This window comes from Gymnogyps californianus, chromosome 12 (assembly GCF_018139145.2).
Source record: "Gymnogyps californianus isolate 813 chromosome 12, ASM1813914v2, whole genome shotgun sequence".
Classification (NCBI taxonomy): domain Eukaryota; kingdom Metazoa; phylum Chordata; class Aves; order Accipitriformes; family Cathartidae; genus Gymnogyps; species Gymnogyps californianus.
The window spans coordinates 5,241,886-5,254,270 of record NC_059482.1 but is presented as its reverse complement, the minus strand read 5'-3'; the positions used below and the strand labels follow the sequence as shown (position 1 = coordinate 5,254,270).

General features: G+C 43.1%; 1 protein-coding gene across 1 annotated transcript; it reads left to right on the top strand.

Moving 5' to 3' along the window:
• Positions 1–396: 396 nt before the first annotated feature.
• Positions 397–11,941, top strand: HSD17B2 (hydroxysteroid 17-beta dehydrogenase 2). Its single transcript, XM_050904077.1, has 5 exons — positions 397–673; positions 5,247–5,459; positions 5,780–5,965; positions 9,097–9,234; positions 10,811–11,941. The coding sequence occupies exons 1-5, from the start codon at positions 397–399 to the stop codon at positions 11,167–11,169; spliced, it is 1,173 nt and encodes a 390-aa protein (XP_050760034.1). The 3' UTR covers positions 11,170–11,941.
• The last annotated feature ends 444 nt before the right edge of the window (positions 11,942–12,385 follow it).

Below are 12,385 nucleotides of genomic sequence, written 5' to 3'. Positions count from 1 at the left end.
TTTAGGCAGGAAATTCCAACTATTTCCCATAAAGGAAACTGTTCTTTTTTCACTGTCTAGGAAAATGTACTTTAAACATATCAAACATATAGCAGTTAATTTTTTCCTGAAGCCAGTGCTTGCTACATCATGTCCATTCCCAGCGCTGTCAATCATGATCCAGCCAGCATATTGTTCAGAAGGTGGAGCTGTCAGGCAGAATGAATAAAAGGTAAGAAAAGGAAGGCTTCTGCTTCTTGCTGATGCCAAGGGTAAGTGAGATTATGTCAAACCTTTAAACGGAGTCCCCTTTCTCTGCCCCACCCCCTGCTCCTATATAACATGCGCTGCATTTAGCAATACCTGCTCTTACCCAGCCGGTGGTGGGGTGTGTGTGCCTGTCTCTCACCCCTGCCGATGGATGCTCTTGCCGGCAGCCCCCTTGGATGGCTCTGCGCGGGCGTCACCATGCTTTTTGGGGCGACCGTGCTGTGCACGGCCAAGAGGAGCCCAGCAGAGAAAGCAAACGTGCTGGTCTGGAGGCTCCTGCCTGCCTTGCTGGGGCTGCTGTGCGTGGCCACGCTGGGCGCGGGCGGGGGGCTGCTGGTGTTTTGCACCGCGTGCCTCGTCTCCTCCGTGTACCTGGGCAGCAGGGCGCTGCTGCCCGTGGGCGACAAAGCCGTGCTCATCACGGGTAAGGTGCTGCAGACGCGCTCTGGGAAGCAAAAACTGGCTTTTCTCACAAGTGGGCTGGAAAACTTTGTGTCCTTGGGTTAGATATCTATGAAATGCATGCTCGCAAGGTTTCCTTTTATTTTTTTTGCTCATTTTATTTGCTTTGCCAGAGATGTTTTTTTCCAGGTAAATAAGTGTTCTGAAATTAAGTAGAAAAGCATCTTAATAGACGCTATTATTTTTTACTGTGTCCTTTAATCTTTACAAGTAGCTTTTTAGACATACTTGTGAAATTAACTGGTGCAAAAAGCATAAGAATACTTACGATGGTCTAATTTTTTAGGAGAGACGTTAATTTCTGGAAGCCCTGAGAACACTACATTCATACATTACTTCTGTTTACTTGAATTTATTGCACTGGTTACGGATGTATGGTTATCTTTGGTGTGCGTGTTTACACAGTGCCCAGTGTGTATATCATGCATATATTTCAAGACACTGGTTTGGTGCCATCTCTTTGAAAAGATGTATGAAATCATTTGGGAGTGAGTAATTTCCTTCACTAGCAATGAAAGTTTAGAGCTAATGAATTCAGTCTCTATTAACACTGATCTACTCAAACCCTACTTTTAGTTTGCAGGGATGGCATTTTTGTAGTTTTATGGCTTTTCTTCTGTTTCTTCTAAAACTTTAAATGTTGTTTATTTGCATTAATCAAACCTTTAAACCGGAGTGCCTGCCAACTGCTTCTTGCACTGTTAACTTGCTCTTTTTTGTTTTATTTTCTAGTTTTCCCCTGTGGAAAGCTGAATTAAGTTGCTTTAGTTTATATAGCTATTTCTTGCAGAATTTCATTTTGTTTTATAGGGACACCTGGAAATAATTTAGATTTGCCTAGCAAGCATTAATATGGGGGTTAAATACAAAAGTTAAGGGAGGACAACATGAGCAGCAAGTTCTCCCCTCATGGTTTATCTGCCAGCTGGGTTTCTCCCTGCAGGTGTATCAGATGAAGATGGATATCAGGCACGGGGGAACAGGGAGCACTCCTTTCCCACCCCTGCAGACACAGGGGTTGCGCTTGCATTTGTGCATCTCCTTGCTTTTTGTAAGAGTGCCGTTCTTCAGGAAAAAGCACTCTCTCAGAGCTTACCTGCTCTAGAGAATTTGAATTAGGGCAATATAGGGGAGTGAAGAACGTTTGGGTATATTCCAGCAAGTGAATGTGCTCTCTTTGTACCTGTGCCGCAACTGTCCTGAAGGAGTGCAAGTTTGGACACCTCTGACAGCTGATGCATCTGAGGAGGCTCTTTTTGGTCTTTATTTGAATCCCAACTGGTATGCAATCAATCAAACCCTCCATCAACTGAAACAAAAGTTTTACTCAACACATTTCTTGGTTAAATTGCTCTGAGTGTAGTACTCTTCCCCATACCAGCTGTAGGATGTGTGTCTGTGTGCAGGTGCAAGGTGCCTTTAAATCAATTTTGGTGTCATTTTCTCCAATGTAGACAAGACCTGAGGCAGGCACTTCATGGGATAAGGTGATTTCCCGCTCCCCCTGCCCCCCCGCCTCTTTCAGCCCCGCAGGGTTGAGGAATGCTGCTGTGCTCTGGGCAGCTGCCACATATCACTGGTGAGACAGCTGCTTTTGGCCAAAGGATGGAGTAATCTCTGTGTCTCTTTCCCTGGGTTTTGTCAAATATTGTTCTGGTCCTCTTTGGATGTCCCTTGTATGGGTGCTGCTCTGCATTATTTATTTAAGCCGGCAGTTCACCGGAGTACCACGACAGGAGAAAACTGCCCCGTTGTCAAAATGCTTTTTCACATTAATAACTGTGGACATGTGAGCAGTCTTAAAGTCATTGGTGAAACGTTTCTGTTGAACCTCTTGCTGGGAGTGAGTGCTTCAGTGTCCTTAAACAGAAGCTTCTGGGCATGTGAACACTTTAGTGTAGTTTGGTAGATCCAATAGCCAGCTTCTCTAAAAATTAAATTACCATGAAGATCCAAAGTAGCAGGAATGGCAAAATTCTTGCCTCGGTTATTCCGTGTGCAGGGGTATGAATTTCTCCAGTTAACTTGGTCTTTTCATTCTTGATGTGTGACTGGGCGTTTCTGATACTCAGTGTGAGTCGATGACAAATTCTCAGTAACGATTCAGTTACAGTCAGTAGTGACTGCCTTTCTTATAATAGATCTTCTAATCATTCACAAATTGTTTGGGTTTTTTTTGGTTTTTTTTTTAATAGAAGCAAGGGGCAGGGCCCGGATTCTCTATTTCTTCCCTATAGAGACTTAACTACTGTTTGAATCTTATGAGTTGAAGGGCAAAGTTTCTCTGGACTTCAATAACATGTCTGAAACTCAAATCAGAATTGTTTTGATAAAAGCTGGGGACAAACCTAGTCGCAGGCATAGATAAACACTGCTTTTTATTTCCTTCTCAGGGTTGCTACGCCCATCCCTAGTTGTTGAGCAGTCTGCCCCTTCCCGAGTTAAAGCTGCATTGTAAAACTTAAGTAATATGTAGCTCTGTGGCTGTGTACTTGCTGGGAAGGATGAAAGGGGAAGGATTTGATCCAGAAATAGGGTTTTTCACTAAAAGACAAAGAAAGAAAGACACCCCACCCCCAAACCCAGAAATCTGTCATGTCTTTGGGATATTTGCAGGCCTCTTCATGTCTCTTTAGGGAATTCCAAGAATGCAGGTTTGTTCTTCTCTTTTGGGTCAGGGCTGTGAGAAGCTAAGTGTGATATATGTGGTGCTCTGGTGCATCTTCAACGAACTGCAGACTTCGAAAATGCCAAAAAGCCTTTTTTTTTTTTTTTTTTTTTTTAAAAGAATTAAGTAGAGCCTGAGTAATTCTTTTCAACATCTTGCACTGATTGATCCAGGCATTTAGTACGTGTTTCTTTCAAGTCACCTGGAGTTAGTTTTTTTCACCTTTCAGGACTAAAGCCCCAGTTAAAAGACAGAACCCAGAAATGAAGATCTAGCATGATTAGGATGAGTCTCTTTGGCAGTCAAATTCTATTGACTATGGATTTTGAGTGCAGGAGCAGGCCTGTGAATAACTATGATAACATCCGCCTCGGTGTGCTAAAATCACAGATTAACCCTTATAAGTTTCGGGTGGGTTTAAGTAGGGAGGATTGCAGCTCTTTCACAAATGAGGAAATAGTAAAAAACTGGCAGGAGTCCCAGCCATTTGTCCCGCATTTGGGTTTCCAGCCGTGCAGGTGGGTTTGGAAGCTGAGCATTTATGTATTAAATTGTTATTGCAGGAGATAGCCGAGCCCCGGGATAGCTCCACGGATCTCGGTGCCCATCGGCATCCAGGAGCTTTCTTTGCCGCAGTCACAGTGGAGGGTGCAGTGCAGTATCGTGGGACATGCTGATGTATCTCTGCTTTACAGTGTAAAAACTGCATTAATTTCTTAAACTCCTCATTTTCCTCCTGATATTGTCCTTTGCAGAACTCCTGCAGCACAGTCCCTATAAACTCCTTCTCTGTCTCTAGCAGAGCCCTGTGTCGCTTCATTGGGAGTCTTGGTGGGCAGACGGGTGAGATGTTTCCCCCACTGCTAAGAAGTTTCTCTGTAGATGGGAAAAAAGGAAACTGGAATTAAAAAAGACACCAGGAGCAAAAACACTTAACAGTATCTTAAGATAGCAGCAGCAGCAAAATACTGTGTCAAAGGGAGAGACTTGTGAATCGATCGAATTATTTGTTAAATATTCATCATTGTTACCTGGTGAGAGGAATTGCACAATCGTGATTGCAGAGATCGTTGTTGTGTGTTTGCTCTAATAGTGCTTCCTGCATTTGGTAGTTCATTGCTTTATATGGACAAAGTTTGGGAATAAGTTTGGAGGAGGACAGAGAGGATAAGAGAAATTCTGATGCAAGTTTGAATGAATTAAATAGCTGGTGCTATTTGGCGTAGCCTAAAAATGCCATTCTGGAGCTTCCTTAGGGTTTGAAAGCATTGAACTCCTTTGCAGGTAAAGAAACAGCTGCTTAGCTTTGGCTTGGTTGCAGCCTGTGACAAAAAAGTGTTTATCAGAAGGATCTGGATGGTAGATGTTTGAATAAAATAATGCTACTTCTTTGAATTAAGCAATAGAACCCAACAATTTGAATTCCAGTGCCCTATGATTGCTTTGTCCATCTGAGATTGAAAATTAAAATATTTGTGGTTTTTTTCTTGGTTGGTTTTTTTTTCCGAGATACTTTTATTATCAGGTTTCAGTCTGAATATTTGTATAAACCCAATCTAGGGTTTTATTTCCTCTGTATGTATGATGTAAGTCTCAGAATCTGTCAGTGGTAGAGCATGAGCTGATGCCATCAGCTCTGAGCCAAGAGGACGTGATCTGTTAATCTTTGTGGAACATGCAAAGGTCCAGCTCCTCAAACCTTCAGATCTGAACCTTTCTTCCTACTGTCATATGTATTTCAGTGACTCTATTTCATCATCTTTTTGGTTATGTTTGCATGTATTTCCAATGCGTGCCTTTTTTTTTTTTATTTAAAATGATAGTTCAGGACAGACCCACTTTTCAAGTGTCTTTTTGATGCTTTCAGGAAGCGACACTGGGATTGGACACGCACTGGCTAAATACCTGGATAACTTAGGTTTTGTTGTGTTTGCTGGGGTTTTGAATAAGGACGGACCTGGAGCTGAGGAACTGAGACGGACCTGTTCTCGGAGACTCTCTCTCCTGCAGCTGGATATAACCAATGCCACCCAAGTGAAGGAAGCCTATCTAAAAGTCTCAGAGAAGGTGCAAAATACAGGTACAGCTTTTTTTCCATTATAATGGGAGTACTAATGTAGCTGCTTACAAGGTGCATCTCTTAACTGTTGGCTGCATCACGGCTTCTGTCTGTAGGTCATTTCCACGCCACAGTCTGTGGGCAGTCAGGGTATTTATGTTGATGACTCCTGCTTTCTGGGACATGTGAAAAATGATGATGACTGTTCATGGAGTGGGTACTGTGTGTCTGTAGCTGCAGATTATCTCTGCTTTGATCTGGAGGCACCATCCAGCTTATCAGTTTAATCCTTATGGATGTGATTTCCTGCTGTATAGCAGCCCTGTGCTTTCTCTTCCCAGGACTCTGGGGAGTCGTGAATAACGCAGGCATCCTGGGCTTCTCCGCTGATGGTGAGCTGCTCCCCATGAGCACGTACAGGCAGTGCATGGAGGTGAATTTCTTTGGGGCTGTAGAGGTGTCCAAGACCTTCTTACCGTTACTTCGGAAATCCCAGGGGAGGCTGGTTAACATGTCCAGCATGGCAGGTGAGCTGAACTAAAGCACCAAATAAGTTTCTAGTGCAACAGAAAAAAACAACTAACTTCCTTGGCGAAAATGCTGAGGAAGGTGTCGGTTGGTCTTGCTCGTCAATACACCTAAGGAATTAATATCTAGGTAATAAGTGCAGGTTTTTCTTTTGTTTGGGAGACTATTTCCAGAAAACAACCCTTAAAGAAGAAGAGTTTAATATGGCTAAAAATACGCTGTTATATAAAAGACAATAAAATTCAGATCTTGTGTTATAGATGCTATGAGTGATAGCTTTGTGTGCTTCCAGAAAGATGGGTGGTAAATCGCAGATATTTCTATAACACGTTCCAACAGAAGTCTGTGACCGCTTCAGTTTGTGTGTCATTGAACCACACTGTGGAAATGCCCAAAAGCTCTCTGCCTTTTGCAGAGACAGGCTTTCTTCCATTTGGGCTGGTTACACCTAAAGTTTAAATCTTTTTTTTTAATACTTTGGGTTAAAATAGGAGCATAAATATCTCTTAGGTAAGTTCATGACATTTGCCATTTGTAACAGTCTATAATAAATGTTAGGTATTTCACTTGGGCAGCTCCACCTCTCCACCTTTGTAGGGCTCAAGTACTATAGTTAGAGTGAGAAAGCACAATGATAAAACACCTGCTGAAGAGAAACATTTAATTCTTCAAGAGCAGAAGCCAGTTTTATTTTTTGTTGCATCCTACTGTTCTTTCCAGAGTGCACAGTCCTAGAGCATGGTCTGCTAATAACCTGGGACCTGAAGAAAGTGTGTGTTTATATTTCTTTAAAAATATTTTTGATATCTTCTTAAAAATACTTTAGCTTAACTTATTAGCAAAATGGTATTTTTTAATGAATAAAATAACTTTTTAAAAATTATTAACAGCATGTAATATGCTTTCCAGTTTTGTCCCATAAATTGGATCCTGTGCTTACTATATATATCTATGCCTTTATAACATGACCTTCTAGTCTAGGAAGACAGCTGAGATGCTAAGATGTAGGAACTGAAGTAATACAGTATCTGGTAGCCAACAGCTGAGGAGCAAGAATGCTCCTTTGAAAATGAGACCTGCTAGAAGCAGGATGTCATGATGCCGGAAAGTATTTTGGGTTTAGGCCTCTTAAGGATTTACCATATCGTTTGCTTCCCAAATTTTCCTTTGCCCTGTCTGCTTGGACCCTTACTTCCGTGCAGTTGGTGTCTACCTGAATCCTGCTGTATTGTCGGGGTGGCTTGTGAAGGTGTGACCTTGTGCTCATGGCTTACGCTGAGGATGTGGCCTCAGCCTAGCTCTGACACTGTCGTCTTCTGTTTTCTTTTTGTAATCCCCAGTATGTTTTGTATCTGCACACCTGTGTTTGTGGTTCGTTGCTGACACTTGAAGAAATCAGGATTGAATTATCAGAAGGACCTCTCTGGTGCTGCTCTGCCCACCAGCCCTTGCAAGCACAGAGACAGAGGACAGACATCTGATTTCTCTGAGCACCCAAGTGAAGCTTGCGCTTTTGGTGTTTTGGGGCAGATATCTTAATTCTTAACACGAATCCCCGAGCTGCCTTGCAGGGGTAAATGGAGAGCTTCCCTGTGTTGAGTAATTTGCCCTTACAGGAGCTGATAATGACCCTGCTTAAACTATAGCTGTTTGCACAGATGTTCTTGCATGCAGGCCGGTTTGGGTAAATAGCTTCCTTTTAATGCAGGGTCTGAGGGTCCTTTGGTAAAACATTAGCAGAAAAGTTAGCGAGGTCTCATTGTGCTGAATCTATTCCTGTCTGTGTAGAGCTAATTTAACTGGACTTGAGGTTAGCCTGACCTCAGAGGGAAAAAGTATGTGATTCAATTGGCTCAATCCAATTGAAACGCAAACTTATTCAGATGCATACAGAAGAATAATTAACATATAATTGGCCTGACTTCTTCAAAGGAATGACTCTGTGTAAGAAGCTCCCATGATACCTTGGTCATTGCGGTACAAAACCCAGTAAATGGCACCAGTGGCTTACCTGAAAGTTTTCCTGTATCGAAGTATTTTCTTTTAAAAGATTCAAATAAGTTGAGATAAATGTGTAATGTTTGAAATGGAGGCTGTACCAGAGGATGTGCTCAACTACCCATGCAGGCAGGAGAAGGAGTGACGTGCCTCAAGGAGAAGGGTTGCCCATTCTGTTCCCTCCTCCCTGCTGTGCCAACACAGCCCATGGTGGCTGCGATGACCCCTAAATCTGACAGTGATTCTCTGTGTGGTGATAACGCCAACCTTGTGGAGAAAGTGGGGAGGCTGAAGAAGAAGGGGAAGATGCTCAAATCAAAGTGTCTTTGGCTTTTTCTAAAGCTGAAGAAATGACAGTCTGCCAGTTTTTGGAACAGAGGAAATCTCTGTATTTGGAAGGTATTATTTTCTGGAAGCTTTTCTTTTGTAAACATATAGATTTATTATAAATTAACCTAAAATACTAGCTGTTTTCTATCTTTTCCATCTGAACAAATGCTGCTGGGATTGGAGAAGATGGGATATAACTATAGGCAGGGGATCTGCTTCTGTGATGGGCCTCGGGGAGTACTGTCACCTGTGGGCTGTGATTCCAGCTTTGGTTTATCCACAGAGGCTTTCCCCACTCTTGCACAGTTGTCTCTGGTCTTTCTGAAACTAGCTGGAAAGAACTGGAAGATAAGTTGGCTTTATAAAGCTAAAATTGAGATTATGTACCTTGTTGTAACTGTGGTTTGTAGTAGGAGCTTGAAATTTGTGTTACAGTGACAAGAACAGCGGCATTAAACTAGTGCTTCACTATTTATGTGAACTAAAACATTATCTGTGTTTCTGAAACCAGCAATCATAATGTTCAGCAGTTTTTACCCTTAAATGCAATACAGTTTATTTTGTCTGCCATACAAGGTGTCTGATCAGGTGTTACTGAACATAACTGCTATAAGCAACTGCTAATTTACAACTTTCACTTTTTTTTAACCTCTAGAAAGAAATGATTCCCTCACTGACTTGTCTTTAACCTCAGTGAGAGCCGCATAATTTTGGTTGCGCTATAATCTTCCTGCTAAATCACGAAAATAAAGGCTGGAAGGAGCCACCATCGAGCTTTATCATGTTTATATTGCTCCTGCAGGAGGCATTCCACTACCGAGGTACGCTGCATACGGTGCATCAAAAGCAGCTCTGTCCATGTTTTCTGGAGTAATGAGGCAAGAGCTTTCCAAATGGGGAATTAAAGTTGCTGCAATTCATCCGTCAGGCTTCCGAACAGGTTGGTATTTGACATTTCGGGTTGTTCTTTCTGCCTCGCCTCTTTCCCTATAGTCCAGCATCCTCAAACAGAGCCCTGAGTGATTCTCAGCAGTCAGACTTTTTTCCCCGTTTTTCCCGTTGGTTATGGAAATTAAGATCTGCATTTTGTGTGAGAGATGTTCCCTCCAGTTCTGCACGCTGCCTGCCTCTGCCTTGCAAGCGTAGCCTTTCTCTTGGGCAGAGCTCTCTTTGCTTTGAGACAGGGCAGGGTTCAGGCAATTGGTGCCTTCCGTTTGCTCTAGCTTTGTTGAAGTTAACGAACCGAGCATCACGATGTGTTTGATTTGAGTGTTACAGCTTGCTTGTCTTGCATGAGAGCTTCAGGACTCACTGTCAGTCCTACCTTTCTCAATATCAGAGCTCTCTTTATTGAGCTGCTCAGTCTTGTATTGACGTATCTGCAACAATACCTGTCATCCTGCTTACTTGCTGTCAATATTCCTCTATATGGTCTCTGATCTTTCCTCTCCACTCCTTCCCTCCGCTGCACGCCTGCTGCTTTCTGTTCCAAATCCTCCTCCTCCTCCTTCCACTGCTCTGAGCACTTTCTGCAGAGCCCGTCCAGGTTACAGACTCACCTCCCGCTGCGCGCACCCTTGCTGCACCCCGCGCCCACCTGGGAGCAGGGTGGGTGGCACACAGGTCCCCGCTCTGTGGACATGCCTGGCAGCTACCTGAGGACAACATCAAATCCCACTGCTGCCTATTCAGCGAGTCCTGGTGACTTAATGGAGACAATTTTTATGCCGATGAAAAGCAAAATGGTCTTCTTCATAAAACTCCGCTCCCTTGAATGCCTTCCCTCCTGGGGAGGGGCCCTGCGGGGCGCTGGGCTCTGACAGCGCCTATGTGGTCAGCGGTACCTGCCTGAGGTTTTACCTTCAGGGCCTTGCTTAGCTGTTGTCAGACTTCTGGATGAAAACTTCATGCATCAAAACAAGCCCTGGCATTTGAGATTTAAATATTTAAAGATTTTTCTTTATTCGCAATGCTTAATTCATGATAGTTAGGCAATAAATGCGTTAGAAAAGCCACTGCTTTCATTCATGTTGGTATTTCAATAACTATGACATGTTATTGAAATTAATGTCACTCATGAAAGAGGAGCTTAGCACTTGGCCAACCCAAGTGAATCCTGTTCATCTTTGCCTGTCTTTCCTCAGTCACTCACATCTGTTAAATACTGATTAGAAACACCCACAAAATGAATAAGGACAGAATGGCAAGGGGGGAAAAAAAAAGGGGGGGGGGGGAAATGCTGACTTGACTGAGAGCACCTTTTTAGGTAGAGCTGGTAACCAAATGGTGCATGAACCCCATGCTTTTTGTGTAGTCTGTTCTTCATGCTTTCCCTTCTTTTCCAGGTAGAAGCACTCGCAGCTAACCAGCTGTTTTGTCCGTTCTTCACTGACCCAGTTTAGAACAACTGTGAATCAGGGTGGTGGTGGAGAACAACTTACTGACTTATTAATTATAGATGAATTTTTTAATTCAGCCCCAAACCCACTTGCTATCCTGTGATGTTGCTATTGCAGGTATACAAGGCACATCTGACCTGTGGGATAAGCAAGAAAAGGAGCTGATGGAGAACCTCCCAGCAGACACAAGGCAAGACTACGGCGAGGACTACCTCCTGGGGCTGAAGAGCTACCTGCTGCGCATGCCCGCGTACTGCGACGCCGACCTCTCCCCCGTGCTGAGCGCTATCCTGCACGCTTTGCTGGCCAAGAGACCACACGGCTTGTACACCCCTGGCAAAGGGGCTTACATGCCCCTCTGCATCTTCTGCTACTTTCCTCTCTGGTTCTACGACTTTTTCATTAGTAAGATGCTGAGTACTGAGTCTGTCCCAAGGGCACTGAGAACATCAGAAGCGGAAAGAAAGAATCTCTGAGGTATCCATCAGCATTTGTCTTACTTGATTAGATAACTGGGAAAAACTCTATCTTAAGACACTGCCATTTATTGTACTGTCTTTGTTAAATTGCATTTATACTGCCTTGCAAACAGAAGTAAATCTTTGTGTTAAGAGTAATGTTCAGGAAAAGCAGTGGATAAACAGAAATAGAAAGCTGTCCCCAGATGGGGCATTTAGGGAGGAATTTCAATGTTTTCCTGATGTCTTTGTATCCTGCTTTCTGTGTAAGGTATCTCATGAGGTTATATAGTTCCTGTCTGCTTCAAAAGGCACCACCAACACACAGACAGATGTATAACCTGTTTTTTAAAACAACAACAAAAATCCTTGAGAGTCAACAACCTTCTTAAACATTATAAGGAGTTGCATATATTCCTATCATTGGAGAGATTTAGAAATGTCTAATGCAAATCTTTCTCGCTGCAGCTTCAGCCTAATATGGGGTTTTTTTGGTTCTGTTGCTGTTGGACCTGAGAAATGATTGACCTTTTTTCCCCCAAGTTTTGTGAAGGATAGTTGTGATGTTTATAATGTGTCCTCTTTGCTAGACTAAGCAACATAAATTAGTTGGGGGAAAAATGAACAAAGATCAAGACCTTCACGAAGAAGCAAACAATCTCCTTCCTACAGTATTAGAAAATGTAATAGTAAGTATATCAGCTGCTAATTTGATATGACTGTCTTGGTCATTCTGTGCATTGCCTGTATATGCTTGTGCTTAATTATTAGTAAACTCTGATCTCACTTCTGCTTTTTGTACAATTCCTTACTTGGTTCTGGGTTTATGAAGAACTCATGTTTTTACCTATTTCTCCTGACACCTTCCTGTGTCTCCCTCTGCTTTGGGGAGAGTTTGTGGTCACTCCTCTAAGATCAGTCAGTCTTCAGGTTGTCTTTACTGGAGTCCAGTGTCCACCTTCTGATAGATTTTGGTCACTCCCCTTCCCTAAATTCATTCTAGGAGCATCAGGTGCCCTCCCTGCTGCTGGTTGTCCCTGCACCCTGTACCATAAAGTCCTCACCAATGCCAAGAGGTTGGGCAGCTCGACTATATTTTTCCTACCCCGCTCCCTTTTTGCATTGCCTGTCACATCCTTGGGCTTTGAAAGGCTGTGATATTTTGAAAGAAAGCCTCATCCCTCTCCCTGGTTTGGCCATCTGTCCTGTGCCTTGCTCTGACACGATGCATTTC

What these genes read in the sequence shown, in the direction of transcription:
- HSD17B2 (XM_050904077.1), top strand. Translation starts at nt 397, where the DNA reads ATGGATGCTCTTGCCGGCAGCCCCCTTGGATGGCTCTGCGCGGGCGTC. An exon ending in TAACATGTCCAGCATGGCAG is followed by an intron (nt 5,966 to 9,096) that starts GTGAGCTGAACT and finishes TTGCTCCTGCAG; the next exon opens with GAGGCATTCCACTACCGAGG. An exon ending in TCCGTCAGGCTTCCGAACAG is followed by an intron (nt 9,235 to 10,810) that starts GTTGGTATTTGA and finishes TTGCTATTGCAG; the next exon opens with GTATACAAGGCACATCTGAC.